The sequence below is a fragment of the Anopheles coluzzii genome, chromosome X (genome assembly GCF_943734685.1).
Source record: "Anopheles coluzzii chromosome X, AcolN3, whole genome shotgun sequence".
NCBI classification, from domain to species: Eukaryota; Metazoa; Arthropoda; class Insecta; order Diptera; family Culicidae; genus Anopheles; species Anopheles coluzzii.
In genome coordinates this window covers 570,354-586,661 of record NC_064669.1, presented here as the reverse complement: position 1 = coordinate 586,661, position 16,308 = coordinate 570,354, and the positions used below count along the sequence as shown (strand labels likewise).

The 16,308-nt window shown below is 49.9% G+C and overlaps 1 protein-coding gene across 5 annotated transcripts in view; it reads right to left on the bottom strand.

Annotated features, from left to right (window-relative positions):
• LOC120953931 (serine/threonine-protein kinase tousled-like 1) overlaps positions 1-16,308 on the bottom strand; it is a 68,670-nt gene that overhangs the window by 32,967 nt on the left and 19,395 nt on the right. The window contains exon 1 of one of the 5 annotated variants that reach the window (XM_040374376.2): positions 194-1,978. The exons of the other annotated variants lie outside the window; for them this stretch is intronic. Coding sequence (XP_040230310.2) covers positions 194-409 — 216 coding nt within the window. The 5' untranslated portion in view covers positions 410-1,978. Of the gene's footprint in view, positions 1-193; positions 1,979-16,308 lie in introns of those variants that run through there. 5 annotated transcript variants of the gene reach the window in all.

Here is a 16,308-nt window from a genome sequence, read left to right as displayed (position 1 = left end):
TTCACTCTTGCTCTTTTGTTTAGCGCGCTGGAGAGTGCGACCACTGTTTGCAGGAAAATTTCTTGTAGGACGCACAGCAAAAACGGGCACAAAATGGTGAAAATAGACCACCGTCATCGCTCTTTCACTCACACACTATTCACGCTTCTTTGCCCCCCCCCCCACCCCCCGTTCCCTTCCGTTGACTACTCACATAGATGTAGTACGAGCTCAGCATGATATCGTCCAAGCTTCTCTTTGGCAGCGGTTCTTGATACTGTTGCTGATAGTAGCGTGATGGTGATGAGCGCTGTTGGGCCTGCTGCTGCTGCTGCTGCTGCTCCAGTTGTTCTTGGCGCTGCGTTTGCTGCTGCTGCTGCTGCTTCTTCTGCTTCTTTGGTGGCGATGGTTGCTGTTGCTTGTTCTTCATTGAAGCAGACTAGCTGGGTGGTGGATTTGATCGCTGTGCCGACGACCGCTGACCCTCTCTGTTCGCATCTGGCCCCCCTCCCCACATTCAAAACGTCTGCCAACGCGTTTGCAAACCGAAAAACACACACACGCACGCACGCACGCACACACCAACACCACCTATTTGCCTATCTATCTATGGGGCTTTAACACGCATCGCGGGGCGGGGGGGGGGGGGGGGGGGGGGAAGGGGCTAGCTCTACTCCTATCTGTCACTCACACGCACGCACGCACAAACACACCGCCACAGACACGCACCAGGCGCACTCTTGTTTCTTGACCGACGCTAGGACCGCTACTGGCTGCGGCTGCTCCCGTTTGATAGTTGAACACTGGCCCGATAACAGAAGACGGTTGAGGACGCACTCGCGCGGACGCCCGCCCCCTACACAGGCTTCCCCGTTTTTCTTCCAGCGCTCCAGAAAGCTGATCTCGCCCGCAGCACACAGGCGAGAAACCCTAAGACAATTTCCTCTTCGGGACTGCTGCCCTCCCCCTTTAAGCTGCACTGTGGCTCGACCCTGGTTTTTTGTAGGCCGCACACCTCTGCCGTACTTTTTTCTCGATTGCTTCTCCACCGCCACCGCCACCAGAGTACACCCGCCCCCTCTGCTACTGGCTGGGAGGTTCGTGCACACAAGAAACGCTCGCAGCTAATCGCAGCGAATCTAAACGCGCTGTATGCCGATGTGGGGCAGTCGCACAGGGGTTGTGTGTAGGCGCGCGGTTGTGGTACGCGCTCCGTCTTCACGTCGGTCGGAACCGGGACCTTTGGGCCCTTGTCAAAGTTGCGCAGGCTACAACACGGGCTGCTGTGCTGTCCTACGCCATCCCGTGCCTGCCGGATACGAGACGATCACGGATTGCGGCCGTATAGGGTTTGTAGAAAACACCGAGCCACGGACACACGCACACACACACAGACGCGGAAGCACCTCGCGATCGCATGCCGCGAACGCCCGAACACCAAGTGATGCACCGTCGTTCGAGCGGCGGACCAACAACGTGCCAGTGTCTACACAGACGGGCTACTCCCAGACCACCCACCCCTTTCCAACACTTCAATCCGATTCTTTACTGCCTAGTGCGAGTGAAACAGAGAGAGAGAGAGAGAGAGAGAGAGAGGGGCAAAGGGAGAGAAAGAAGAGAGACAGAGAGAGAGCGATATATAGAGCATAAAAAACAAAACTTAGAGAGAGAAAGAGAGATTCCAGGGAAACAGTTTGCTCAACTCACCGCCAAAGACACTAACCCGTATAGGGGAGGGGGGGAGGAGAGGGTTTGCGGCTTTTCATTCATGTCTTCTCAGATGTTTCAGACACACTCGCTCACCAATCTATTCTCACCCAACACGCACCACTCTCTTTCTCTCTCTCTCTCTCTCTCACACACACACACTTAGGAAGGGGGGTTGAGAGTGTTTGCCGGTCTTGGCGCAACGCTATCACCACCAACCACGTCCCAGGGGGTGTCTCTGTGTGAGATCCCTCTATCGCCTCTCACACAGGTTGCTCTTCCCTTCTCCGGGAAACGGGGGGGGGGGGGGGGGAGGAGGATGATGTTGGATGTGCAAGCGACGAACCCCGCGCGAGACCAAAGAGAAAAATTGAGTAGAAAAGTCTTCCCCTTCTGTTGCCACTCACTGCACATACACACACACACACACACACACACACATACACAAACATAACAGTTCCCAGTACTAATGCACTCTCACACAGGTTTTTATGAGGGATTGGTTTAACACACACACACACCAAATCCTCCACGCGTCACCCGTTCATCGCGATAGAACGATGATGATTTAATCCGAGCGCGCCCTGAACCACCCCCCCACTCCCCCCCCCCCCCCCCCCCCAATCCCATTTTAAAGCATTATTCCCTAAACTCCCGCAAAAAGTACGATGGGACAAGAAGCGACGAACGTTTTTTTACAAGGGGTCCTTCCTCCAGGGTCCAGTTGAAATTCGCGAATTTCGCACTTCCGTGCGCTACAACGGCGGAATGAAACGGCTAACACATCAATGCCCACTCAGCGGAACAAAGCGACAGAGCATAAATACACACCACGGGGGGGGGGGGGGGGGGGGGGGGTAAGAGCGAACCACAAAACACTCTAATTAAAATGGCTATAAAATGGCGACCGGCGAGGAGGGTTTGGATGTATGGATAGCCACCACACCTTGCAGAGCAAAGAGGAAAGCAAAAAAACCGAACGCTGAAAATAAGCAAAGCAACGGGGCGAGAGAGCTGTCGCTGTAGAACGGGGCGCATGGGAACCTGCATATCCGTCCCATTGCAAGCGAAATTGGAGAAAGAAGCGAGCAAGGCAGAAACCGTAACACACACGCGGGCCGCCCCCCGTCAGGCCAATTGGATAACGCGCCATTTTGAGTGCCAGGTACACTCCTGTAGGGTTTTGTGTGGAAGGTCATTGCACATAATAATGTTTCGGAAAAGTGTGCATCGCAGCACTTTGCATACGGCGCATTCTAGCGCAAAGATTCGGGGGGAAGTTCGCCGCCTATGTGCATCCAAAGTGGATTTTTTTTTTGTTGTTAACAATGTCTTCCCACACAATGTGCACCACAAGACAGGAACAACCAGCCGCTCACCAACGACCATATCACGAGATGATAAGCGAGGAACGGACGCTTGAGCTTAGACCAGTTGAATGCACTCACGGCGTCACACAGCGAGGCGACATATTTGCGGCACCGAGGGAGAGGTTAGGTGTAAGTACGCTGCACCAAACCAGCGAGAGTGGCACACACCGGATGCTCGATTTGTGTCCCACGCCTCCCCCATAAACAAAAAAATACCAACGCGCGGCTACGTTGCTATCGATCGTCTTCAGATCGATGGGCGACACGAACGAGCTGCTTTCACCCTTCGATTTGCGCTTGTCGCTTTAACCTCATCGCAACAACACACACAGAGACGACAGGCAGCGTCGCTATGCAATCATGTGGAGCACAGAGATGAACCCATTCGGGCTCAAAACCCGCTACCCGAAACCGTGTGGAGGACAGAGGGAGGCGCCTGGTTAGTAAAAGGAAAGTGTAGTCAGCGGTTGGCGGTGAACGCATCCCTTTTTCACGGGGTGAGTGCCACCGGTGGACACTCTCTCACACACACACAGCGCAATCTTATCAGAAACGACCGTCCGCAGGACTCCTCGGTGGCGAAAGTACAAGACAAAGACAGGCCTATCGGCGGCAAGCAACCGCTTTGCCAACGCAACACGTTCGATTAATCCTTAGTGCGAGTGCCCCTGCCTGTCGGGTTTTACCTCCCCGTTTTAGTGGCATCTGATCGCTGTTAAGAAACCATAAACACACTCTTTACAACAGATACGGTGTGTACGAGCGGCACTAAATGTCAAATGACTCATTAGAAGGCAACCGATCTGCCAACACCGTGTGTGTCGGGGGGGTAGAGTTGTGTGTCTCTCACATAATTAAGAACCCTGCACCCCCTACAACAGCCCTCAACAGTCGTGAGTGCCACCCTTGCCCTAGGTGGTGGTGATGGAGTCGCACGCATTAACTGGCAGAGTTCGGCAAAAACAGCTGCTAGGCAAAAGGAGATAGAGGTTGTTACACACCCTTCTTCCCTTTTCCGAACCGCCCAGCACACACACACACACACACTCAATTCTTATCGAGGGGTTCTCTCTCTCTCTCTCTCTTTCTCTTTTTTCCGTTTCATGCAACGCCGCGCTTCTGTGCGACTGCTCGTGTGCACACGCGCGTTTCCAATCAACACAGCGCGAAACACGGATTTTCAAATAGTTGCTGCTTCTGAGTTCGCTTAAACCAACTGTTCGTTCGCATTAGCGCCACCACACTCTGCTGCTATCGCTGTCTCGAGCACGTTCTCTCTCTCTCTCTCTCGCTATTTTTTCACCCCTTTTCCGCTTTCGTTTGTCTACCCTTAGTTCCTACAGAAGAATCGCTTTTCCATTCTCTCTCTCTCACTCTCGCGCGCGCTGTCTGTTTCTTTCGTCCAAACTCGCCCCCCTTTTTGCGTAAAGCAGTTGACCTCGTGGCACGGTAAGAGAGCACCCCAATCTAGGATACACACACACACACACCCACACACATACACACCGGGTGGTGATGGTTGGTAAGCGAACCAAACACGATTTGCGCTCGGTTCTCGCCGCTAGTAGCAGCATTGGGGCAGATATTGTGTGCATTTAAAGTGCATTGTGCTACGAACGAACCGAGGCGAGGCAATTTCTTTGCAATGGAAGCTTTTATGAGGGTTGGAACATTCATTAAACATAGGTCACACTTGCATTCGCGCGTGAAGGAATCTTCTAAGTGAATCCAATGAGCCCGTAATGTTGAGAGATGAATGATTCTTCAAAGATTCTTCAAAAATCGGAAAGATTCAGGTTTTTATAGCTCAAAAGTTTGTTTAGCCTCTATAGAGCCATGAATCATGACGTCAGGAAGAGTTGACTCGTTAATGATTCATGAATGCGTAGATATTCATGACTGTTTAGAGACTCGTGACTTTTTGAAGAATCTTGATTCTCCAATGATTGATGAAACTTTAAAATTCATGATTCGTTACGTTAAAATAAAAACATACATATTCCACATATTGGTCAAGTCTTCAAACTGTGCTTGGAAGCTCTAAAACTAATGTTACAGTCAAAATTGCATGAAAACACCCTAGGAATATCCCCAGAAATCTAAGGGCAGATTTGCTCTAGCCCTGGAAATGTGCACCTACACCTTTCCTTTGCTACATTTCAAGCCGCCGTAAGCTTTGTGCATGTTTTTTCCTTGGTTTTTTAAAGTGTAGAAAGCATCCTCAGCCACTTCTCTCCCTTCTTTCTAGCAACCATCGCGAACACTGCGCGCATACTCTTCAACAGCCCAACAAACAGCGTACTGCGGTGAGTACTCACCAGAGAGTTCACCGCTTTTGACATCTACTTCCGAAGTTCATAACATGAAAACTAGCCATTTTTTTCTAATTTTGCTGCTATAAACTATTCCTGGCTGTTGTAATAGACTGAAAACACTGAAGCCATGCACATGTTGTGCGGTTTGCCTGTGTGCCTACGGGATCTTTCTTTTCTGCCATGATAAGCGCACTGTGTTGGATTGGCTTTTACCCTCCGACACTACTCTTGCCTGGTTGGTATGTTTGTTTCGCAACAGTGATTACACCAAACGGCGTTGTGAGACTACGAGGGACGGGAGATCTGAAGCAACGTAGGCAATAAAACAGCACCACACACGACGAGGCTAATCAATGTAAGGGCCAATTACATTTTTGCCCACGCCTGTATGTGTGTTTTGGCTGCCATTTGGTGGCTCTGACCTTGGCTAGATGGCTCTGTCGCCACTCTGATTACCCGTTCCTGCTGTTTATTCCATGGAAAAAAAACACCTTTTCTATTAGCTAATACCAAGCCGCATCGCAATGGAAACGGGTTCAGCGCTAGTGCTGACATATTCTGCATTCTCGGCAACAGTAGAAACAACCAAGCAAATCGCTTCCCTGCAAACATGACATAACGCACGCACACAATTTGTCGCACCCCCCCCCCCCCTCCCCTCCCACACTCTTGGCGTAGCCAACTCACATTCACCACTCGAGGGGAAGCGTCAAGCTGTCATCCACTAATTTCTCGCCGCTCTCTAAAATCGAATCGCAACACTTCACACAACTCTTTCTTGTTTTATGCACCTAAAGGTAAACCGAACTATGTACGGTGACGGAAAAGCGGCAGAGGCATTGCCCGGACACACAAGTCTGGCGCGCGCGTTCCTTCACACACCAGAAAGACTCACTAATACTAGGAGCCCCCCGCATCGTATCAAGTACCAAGTGAAAGAGAGAGAGAGCGCGCATCGATATACGCACCACAGCTGACGCGCTGAAATCGAAAGGTGTGGAGGAGAAAGAAATGTTTGAGCGAAGTGTTGGGAGGCAGCAGCAGTATCATTCACTCTCTCTCTCTCCCTCCCTCTCTCTCGCGAGCGCTCGTACAAGAACGCACATGCACAACGAACAGCAGCAGGAGGTGCTGTGTGGTAGTGGTAGTAGTCTCCGACCTCCAATCCAATTCCAGCAGGAATCGAGGAGCGTGAGAGCATCCCATCATCCGAGGGGGGGATCAATGGTCGAACATTGACCACGACCTGCACGACAGGTAGCGATGCGCTAGCCGACTTAGCCACGGCGACCCGTCGCAAAACGTTCGCTTATTGTTGGGTTTCAATGCAAGCAGAGAGTCAAAGCCAAAATCTTACAGCCAAACAGTCAAGTCAGCGTTTGGTTTTGGGCGTTTTGGTAGCGATAACATTTCGCAAATTGCAATGGGAAAAAGTCAGACGCCTCAGAAGTCGTTGGGCTGTAGTTTCTATGGATCATCAGAACAAAGAACCTCAACCAGTGGTGCGGCTCTGGTACGTTTGGCAAGGGAATTGTTATTGGCTGATGACGAGACAATGGGGCAAGCTAACCTATCTCGATTACAGGTCCCTCCCAACTCCAAAACACACACACACACACAAACTCTTCTGCAGCAGCCTCCAAACCACGATGCTTTGGCGTTAGCGTTGGTCTCGGTTACAAAAATTTACTCTCCTTATCTTTCTCTCACTCTCTCTCTCTCTGCTTCTCTCTATCTACTTCTAGCCACCGTTCTTCAGGAACGAGACGACGGTGTGCTTTCCATTACAAACATCTAACCATGTTTTGCTTCCTATATATTCCTATATATTATGCATCGCTGTGTCGAACCCCTTTCTGTTCAATATAGCGCCCCGCGGCACGGAGAGCAAGGACGCAATCCCGGACAACTGCCCAGGCGTGTTTGGGGGCCTCCAGATCTTCCCTCGCCCCTCCAATCCATCAAGTACTGGACCAGTTTTTGACGCCCCTTCTCCACGGGCATTTGCCGCCTCACGCAAGATCCGTTAGGCCCAGAGCAGTATGGGCCGCCCGGGCAGAATCCTGCACGGGAATTGCAGGACACAGAGGCCCATAACCTCCCAAAGCCCCCCGGACGCTCAGATCGATCACTGTGTGATCACTGTGGATCACTGTGTGATGAACGCCCGAACCATGGGCGGTAGGAGACGTGGTTTCGCAGCGTTCCAATTAGTTGGCTTTTTCCCGAACGCCTAGTTACCCTGGCTAGTGCAAACTACCCCTCCCGGCGAGCAGCAGGTTAGTTGCGCCCCAGTAAAGATAACATCCGGCAAACTAATACTACCGTTTGATTATGCACACACACACACATACACAGATAGTGCCTGGTGCATTTGTTTGCAATTGGCAGCGAAATCGACCAACGCGAGCGCGGTCTGGCGTGGGCAAAGCACCGTTGTATGCGCAGAGCTCGGGCAGAAGGAGATCCACACCATGCTACGCAACCTCTCTCAACATCTCGCCGTCCCCATCCCATCCCCCATTATGAAACAATTTCCCAGGGAAATGCATCGGGTTGCACAAAAACCCCGCAACCGGATAAGAGGGAGGAAGCGGAGGAGTACGGAGGCACAGCGATCTGTTCGCTGGCGGCGTTCGGCAGGCTCGCGACGAACCACGAGCAACCCGATTTGCCCAACCGGTTGACCAAGCGCGGTTGGTTTCGCGGCGGTTCGTCGTCCCCTGGCAAGGCATCGCGACATTAGTGCGAGAGTGTGAGAAAGAACCACTTTTGCTCATGGCCTCTGTGTGTGTGTGAGTGTGGAGGGAAGGGGGAGGGGGTGGATTTTTTCCCTCAACTGCTTCTGTATGCTTCTGATGCACTCTCCGCAGCCGCATTGCGAGTGCATCGGAGGAAAGTGTGCGTTCGCACCCGCAAACGCCAAACCCCGGCAAAGGACGAAAGCGGGCAGCCACATTCGGCTGTACATAGACGCACGCCGTGACGCACAGACACACGCAGTGTCTGCTTCGACCGTACACCACTCCTCCCCTTCCTAAGGGTTATTTATATCAGATTCCATCGTGCAAAGGGCGAATTGAATTAGGCATCGAATGGCTGCAACGGCATTCCCCACACACATATTGCGTTACTCCTGCTTTTTCTCTCTATCTCTATCTCTGTCTATTTCAATCTCGCTGCCCCGAGTCACCCGATGATACATGCAGCAGCCCAGCTGCACCAGGAGGGGACGATGCGTTTCGGTGGGAAGTTCGGCAGACAAGATTGACAATGCAGCGCACGCGACCACACCGCGACGACACGCAGATTATGGCACTGGCCGGAGAAGGGGCAGGCGGCTGCTAGACGTCCACATGTCTGCGTGTGTCTCTGTGTGTGTGTGTCTCGGTAAGGGGGCAGAGTCTTGTCTGCACCGAGACCTAGATATATAAATGCAGTACACATGGCCCGGCGGGGTACACGATCGTACACAGTAGTGCAGCACGCAGCGCGATGGTGCAACAAGCGAACCTTGGCAGACGCAAACGCAACAGAAAGAACAAACGGTGGTGGGGGAGAGGGGATGGTGGTGAAAATGGTGATGATAAGTGCGCTGCACACTATTTACTTTCGCTCAGTGTTCAATTAAGTAATGACAACAACAAAAAGCACACGAATACATGAAATGCTTTCGACCTGGTACGAACTACCCATGGTGTTGGTGCCGTGACCAGGATTTTTACCATTAAATTGCACCACACTGTGTTCCGGAAAATTCACAAAAAAAATTGCAATATGTATTTTTTGTGTGCAAAACACCCATTTTTATGTGCAGCATCCAGCTCAAATTATTCGAGAACAAATTTGTTCTCGCAACAGAAGCAAAAAAAAGGGCAAACTCCTAACGATGCTTCCATCTGAACATAGGCTACGTTCTTCCACTGCTAGAGAAGTGAAAGAAAATAGACACACGCTTCCTTTGCATCCCACCCCACCTTGCCGGATCCGAATGTATGCTCTCTCTTTACATTGTTTACCGTTTCTTTACATCTTCACCTGCATTAGCTTCATTTCGGGCAGCCAGAACTGCGCCTCCTTCCTAGGGCTTGCAGCAGGGCAGCACAGAACCGGCTCCTCCCGCAAATACATACTCGCGCAGTGAAAAGCTTTATGTAACGGAAAGGCGCAAACTATTTTAACAAAAACAAAAACATCTAACCAAACATGGCGAACTAACCGGAGCGACAATTTTAAAAATAAATCCATTGAAGAAACCCTACCACATAACGATGCTGCCGGCGGGCACGGCACCAGTGAGAGAAGAAAGCGCCCACCAACAAGAGCAGCGAGGGTAAAGGGAGAAACGAAAGCAGCAGCAGTAGCAGGCGGCAGCAGCGCCAGCAGGGAAAACAGTGAACCAGAATGGTTTTCCATTGGAAGACGCCCGCGAATGCGTGTTGCAGGGTTTTGTTGCAGCACACAAAAGGCTGGCAAACGTTTGGGGAAAAAAAAATGTACAAACCAGTGTGCAGCTGAGGGAAATGTGTTTTTTTTTCTGTCCTTTCTTTTTTCTTCTTTCCCTCATTTTGCCTCCCTTTCTCGCTCTGCTTTTTATTCTTTCAGCCGCATTTCCACCGCGCCACACTCTGCCCTACGACACCGCCTCACCCGCATTATCTTTCATCTTCTTCCCACTCTCTATCGCTCCGGCTCGTTCCTCTTCAAATTGGCAACTCTAGCGGGCGGCCGAGAACGCCGCGGCTGGGAAAAGGAGTAGCACTTTTCTGCACATAAGGCTGCCTCCTCCTCGGCAGCCATACGTACATAAAGCATATTTATTCCGTTATGTTACTCCCCCGGCTACAATTGCTCACCCTCCTGTGCCGTGCTGTTCGCGCTGCCGCGCGATGCGCTACGGCGCACCGAAACCTTCTCCTTTTGGTCTATCCTTCCCCATTGGCATGCCGAAAACTTTGCTTCAATAGTTCCAGCCCGATCAGTAGCACAAAGAATGTACACATAACACAAACCACCATCACCACCAACGAAATACCCCACAAATGGGTTCCTTCCCTTTCCTTTTTCCTTGCTTTTTTTTTGTTGCAAATCTCATCTTTTTTGTTGTTGTGCAACGTTACCCACTGGAGTTCTTGTCCACAACAGATGGCAAAAATGGTCGCACTCGGGGCGCGAACCAATCACGTGACCATCCACCTTGACTACAAGTATTTTAGGCTAACATGGGAAACTGAATAGTGACCCTTTGTATCAGGCGCTTCCCTCTTCAAACTCAATGCAAATTAGAGCCATGACGATAACAGATATTCAAAATGTGTTTTCACTTCACGCACACCACACCACATATATTTGCTATTCGATTCAGAAGTCAAACAAAGATGATAAACGCAATTCTTCATTCTATTTTAGAGCAACAAACCCGTAGTCGTTATTTCATAGAGCCATAGAGCGTCATAGAGCCAGTAATGGAGATTAAATAAAGGAACCACCGCATCCTTCCCTTCCTCTTCCGTCCGTGAAACCCGAGAATCGAACCCAGACCTGGCACAGGGATATTGCTAACACCTACAGTGCGCTTATCAACGCGACCATCAGAGCGCTCCGTGATACAGCGCACAAATTAGCAATAAAAGTGTTCGCTTCGGTATAATTTCGCACTCCCAAGCGCCGAAAATAAGTTCATTTACCTAAGGTAAGCCGATGAATTTGGGATAAATGCTCGGTGTGGGCCTTTCTCGTTTCGCAAATCGATACATACCTGGAATGGAAAGAAGAAATCATAGTTTTAATTATTCATACAATTTTCTCGACTTGAATAAAACGAATATTGTGCTTTCCGCGGCCAGCGGTTCTGGATGGCTGGAGCATGGCAGATATCCCACAGCATCTCGAGAGCAGGAATAGGAAAAAAAAGCGCTCCATCTCGTTCTCACCACTACCCCCGCTTCGGTACCGTATTTCAGCAAACGCACGGGGAAATGGAAATACAATGTTGCGCATAAAAACGAGAGAAAAAAACACACTTCAAAACGCTTTAATGTTAACCATGGGGAGAAACCGTAGCGCACCACGCAGTGTCGGTGGCAATGAGCGGACACAGGAGTTAGTTTCTTTCCCCGTTGTTCTTCACCGCCTACCAATTTGTGTGAAACCCTCAGCCACCAACTTCCCCGGCGCGTTGGATAGAAGGAAGAGAGAGAGAGATAGAGATAGAGAGAGAGCGAAGAAATAACTAGCATCGTTGCATAAGCGTACCAAAGGTGGGTGCGCGCGTGGGTGAAGACACTGCCCTCACTGGTCGCGCTTTCATCGCTCCTCTCCTCTCCGCTGCCTCGTTCGCCCTTCCCATCTCTTGTATTGGCTGCTTCTATGCCGTCACATGGCAGCGGCCGCTGCTGTGGCTGCTTGAGAAGACAAAACATCACCAACATCGACCACAGGCGAGTATCATGCCACAGATTTTAGTGCTCATTTTACACACACACATTAGATATACTGCTGTGAAATGCAAAACAAAAAACAACCAACAACCTCGGTACTTTGTTCAACGTGAACAAAGAAAAGCAACATTAATTGTATTTTCGCACAGAACTCAAAACCGCATACTTCTCTGTTTTTCAACCTGGAAAAAAAATCCAGACTCTTTTCTCTTTTCTTTCGTTATTCTTTCTCTCCCTCTCTCTTTCTCTCTTTTCTCTATATTGTATGTATTCTTCTCTTTCTCTCTTTCTCTTTCACTCTTTCTCTCCTTCTCTCTTTCTCTCTTTCTTTCTCTTTCTCTCTTTATCTCTCTTTATCTCTCTTTCTCTCTCTTTCTCTCTCTTTCTCTCTCTTTCTCTCTCTTTCTCTCTCTTTCTCTCTCTTTCTCTCTCTTTCTCTCTCTTTCTCTCTCTTTCTCTCTCTTTCTCTCTCTTTCTCTCTCTTTCTCTCTCTTTCTCTCTCTTTCTCTCTCTTTCTCTCTTTATCTCTCTCTATTTCTCTATATTTGGGACTGATGTTAAAGGTTTATAGTGACGCCGGAAGTGAAATTCCATGCGTGCCCGGACCGAGCAGCGGAATTTGCAGGAAAGCAAGTGCCACGGCAGGGCAAGAATCAGCAATAACCTCACAACGCAACGGGGGCAGAGGGAGGGTGAGGGGGAGGGGCGACGCGGTCAGGGTGTGCACCAGCGCGGAAGGCTGAAGGGGAGGAAGCGTTTCGGTTCTAATTTTCGATCGATTTTGTGACCGATAACGGGACTGGAAAAGCATCTGGGCGCAAACAGGGTCCGTTAGCAGCATATGAAGAAACAGGAAGTGGCGGCGGAGCAGGGAAGCAGAGAGGAAGTGTTTGCTTATGAACATAATCGAAGTGTGTGTGTGTGTTTTGAACTCTACCACGAAAAAACCGTAAAGCGTACTCTCGCTGAGTTTCCCTCTTTGTTCTGGATGGGTAAATGGTCCAACAAATATTCTGCCAATCGGTTCCACACACTCTCAGATATCGATACGAGGCATTCTGATTGAAGTAGCAAGTCTGTTTAAAGTCGCCAACACTAAAACCCAAAAACCAAAATTTACCAAACACACGGGGCCAATGGCTTTGCCCAGCCTGACACTCGCTGACTGACGAAGACACGCCTGGATTCCCTCTTTAAGGTTTTTCGGGGCAGCAAGACTACTCGACTGCAAGTACCGCCCCACCTATCCCATCATCATCACCCGCACCCAGTAAATATTGTGACCAAATTTTATTTACTATTTACATACTGCCGGATGTCCTTTGACAAAGCCGAGCGGCAACAGCGACAACATTCCAGCAAAATAGTTAACGAGCGCATGAGCGCAGCCCCCAGGAGCACCATCACCCAAAAAAAAAAAAATACGGAACAAAGGGTGACGCCGGCACGGGCGGAAAGATGCAAATGGCAAAACGACGGGCCACCTTTGCTATCACTTTCTTTTCCATCAGCAGCAGCAGCAGCAGTAGCTGCACACCGTCACCGTTCAAAATTCACACGGCACCACACGGTCCTTATCTACTTCGCATCGCGGCTATCGGGGCCCAGAGACGCGGTGAGATTGGTGAGATGAGGGGTTCGTCGTCTAGCGCGAGTGTACATAATATCCGGTAAAAGGTAAGCCTGGGCCTCTGCGCGTGTTATTTATTAGAAAATGTTGTGTGTGTGTGTGTGTGTGTGTGTGTGTGTGTGTGTGTGTGTGTGTGTGTGTGTGTGTGTGTGTGTGTTTCGCTTGACGATGCTTCACTTTCCCACCGCCAGGAGGATGGATGCTCCAAAAATCTCTGTGAGGAGACACACACACACACACACGCAGAAATCAGAGTGAGATGTAGAAGAAAGCCACTGAAACAACCAAAACGTTAGTTTAATGCATTGTCACAAAGAAGACAGAGGGGAGGGGATAAAGGAACATGTTTTAAGGGAAGATTGCGGGGGCAAAAACTGAGAGCAAAGAAACACAAATAAGCCGAGAGAAGGTCTAATATGGTCAACATTGTAATCACAATTCCCTTTCCTTGTGAGTTCGGCAAGCTCGGAACGTTGCTTTAATCGTTTTTTTTATCACTACCAATGAAAATGGTTCGACCAAGCCTAGTAACTATGGCCACCTGTACTAGTACGCGGGGCCCTGCACAAATTTAACCAATACAGTTTAAGAGAATGAAGAAAAACACTGGAAGTGTGAAGTATGAATAAAATTTAAAAAAAAAACCCTAACAGGAGCACCAGAAAACAGAAAAACCAGCATGAAAATAATAGATACAGTGAGAAAGAAACACATAGAAAGAAAAGGAAGCAAACCAGATAAAGAAAAAGAGAGATAGAGAGTGCGAGAGAAAGAGAGAGAGCGAGAGAGAGAGAAAGAGAGAGCGACAAAGTCGTGGCACAGACCGCAACTTTTATTCCGTTTTCCGCGCGTTCCTCTCACTACAAAAAAAAGGAAACACCATTTTTCCCAAGGCTGTCTGTAGAGGTTAACATAATTCCCTGCCAACCCTTCCTCCCCCCCCCCCCCCCTGCAACTCCATCCCCACTCGCTCCCCACCCAACTCGTTACTGGTGCAAGAAAATGGGCCACTTTTCCGTGAGAGCCGTCAGGCCGAAAGAGAGCGTCCGAGAAAGGAAAGCGACACCCACACACACACACACACGCAACGAAAAGTGAAGCAAAGGGAAGGGGGCAAATTTGGAGCGAAGGCCAAGGCTATTCACCGCACCCCGGGGGAAGGGGGGTGAGAAAACTCCAGCTCCAAGAGAGATCCGCACTCGCCATCCCTTTTCTACCGTCTGAGTGACTCTGGGAAGGGGAGAGAAATGTGTGTCTATGTGTGTGTATGTGTTTGTGTCACAGTTACGTATCATTTCTACCCGCCCCACCGCTGACCATCAGCTGCACCCCCGTGCGGGGAGGAAATTGGAAAAAATGAACACGAAAAACCAGGCGCCTCCATTCACACCCAGACAAGCACCACAAGAGCAACCAGGGAGGTAGCTAAGGGGGTTGTCGGCGCTCACGAGTGACTTTTCCAGCCCAACGTGGGTGGTTCTCTGCTTTCTCGCTCTGCTCCAGACACACGCTGGTTGTGATGTGAGAAAATCGAAACCCCGCCAATACGTTTTCTTTGCGTGTTGTATTCTTTTCCTTCTCCTTCCCTTGGTGGTTGGGTGGTTCCCACCCACCCGGAACTCCGTCAGAGCATCGCGGCGATGGTGAAGCGGAGAAGGCGAGGAGGAAGGACTGGGCGGACCATCTCTCTCACCGGAGGCAACAGATGGGGCAAAAGAACAAAAAACAAAGGGCCACCACTCTTCAAGAGCGGCTCCACGGTATGCGAGAACCGCAAGCGGATATGATGATTTCCAATCTTATGATCGCAAATTGTAGTTGCGAAAACAGCACAATCACGCTGGGAATGGCTTTCGATATCCCAAATGGGACACACCATTACCGGTCTTACCCGGTCATTGCAGGGTTCTCGCTTGGCTTATCGCAGGGTAACTTTCCCGTTTCCCAGCTGGTTGTACTTTATAAGATATTAAATGGAAAGCTTCCTGTGCTCGATTATGTCATAAACGAGGATAAAAAAAAACGTTTCCACCATCTTTAAATTACACATAAAATATAAAATATAATCCACAGGAAGCAAACGCGAAAAGGCACTAGCCAAAAATAGCTAATCGCTTTCCACGCACATCAGCAACGGAAAACAAAACGTAATAAAAGCACACCAATACAACCCCAAAAACACACAGACCCCCACCACACAAAGCCAGCAAGACATTGCGGGCAGGTAAGGAAAAATGGACGCACTGCTTTGCTTAAACCCCACCCTGGGCCGGCAAGCGGCAAAAGGCAAAAGAGTGTAGAGAATATCGATTGTTTCTTGCGCCCGAGGGAGGATATTTCCCCCCTCTCTCCCCCCCCCCCCCCTTCCAAACACCAACGTGGTGGATGGGTGGGGCCGGGCGTCCATCGAGTGTCTAAGATGAGGCGATCTCATCTAACGAACAGCACCGCCAGCCACACTAGAAACGGTGCAAAGCCGCGCGAAAAGCTGTGTAGTGACACCGAAGCAGATTACACTTTCTTGTGTCTCCCACAACTGCTTGCTAGCAGCAACGATGACAAAAATCGATGCACCATGTACACCGTGTCGCGCTGCCATTTTTTTTTTTTTTTTTGCAAACGAAAAGTCTAGGGAAGGATGGAAAGATGGAATGAAAAGTACGTAGAAAGCAGCGCGGTACACGGTCTCTCCGCCCCGGGTCATTACCATCTCATTCCGAGTTCTTACATTTCAACCCCTCCCCCCTTGTTCTGTTGCCCTGTAGCACACACACACACACACCGACAGTGGGCGGGTGAAAAAAAAGAAAAGAGAAAAATTAACAAGCAACTTGAAGGAAAAGCAAAACCCGGAAAACCCGTCATTG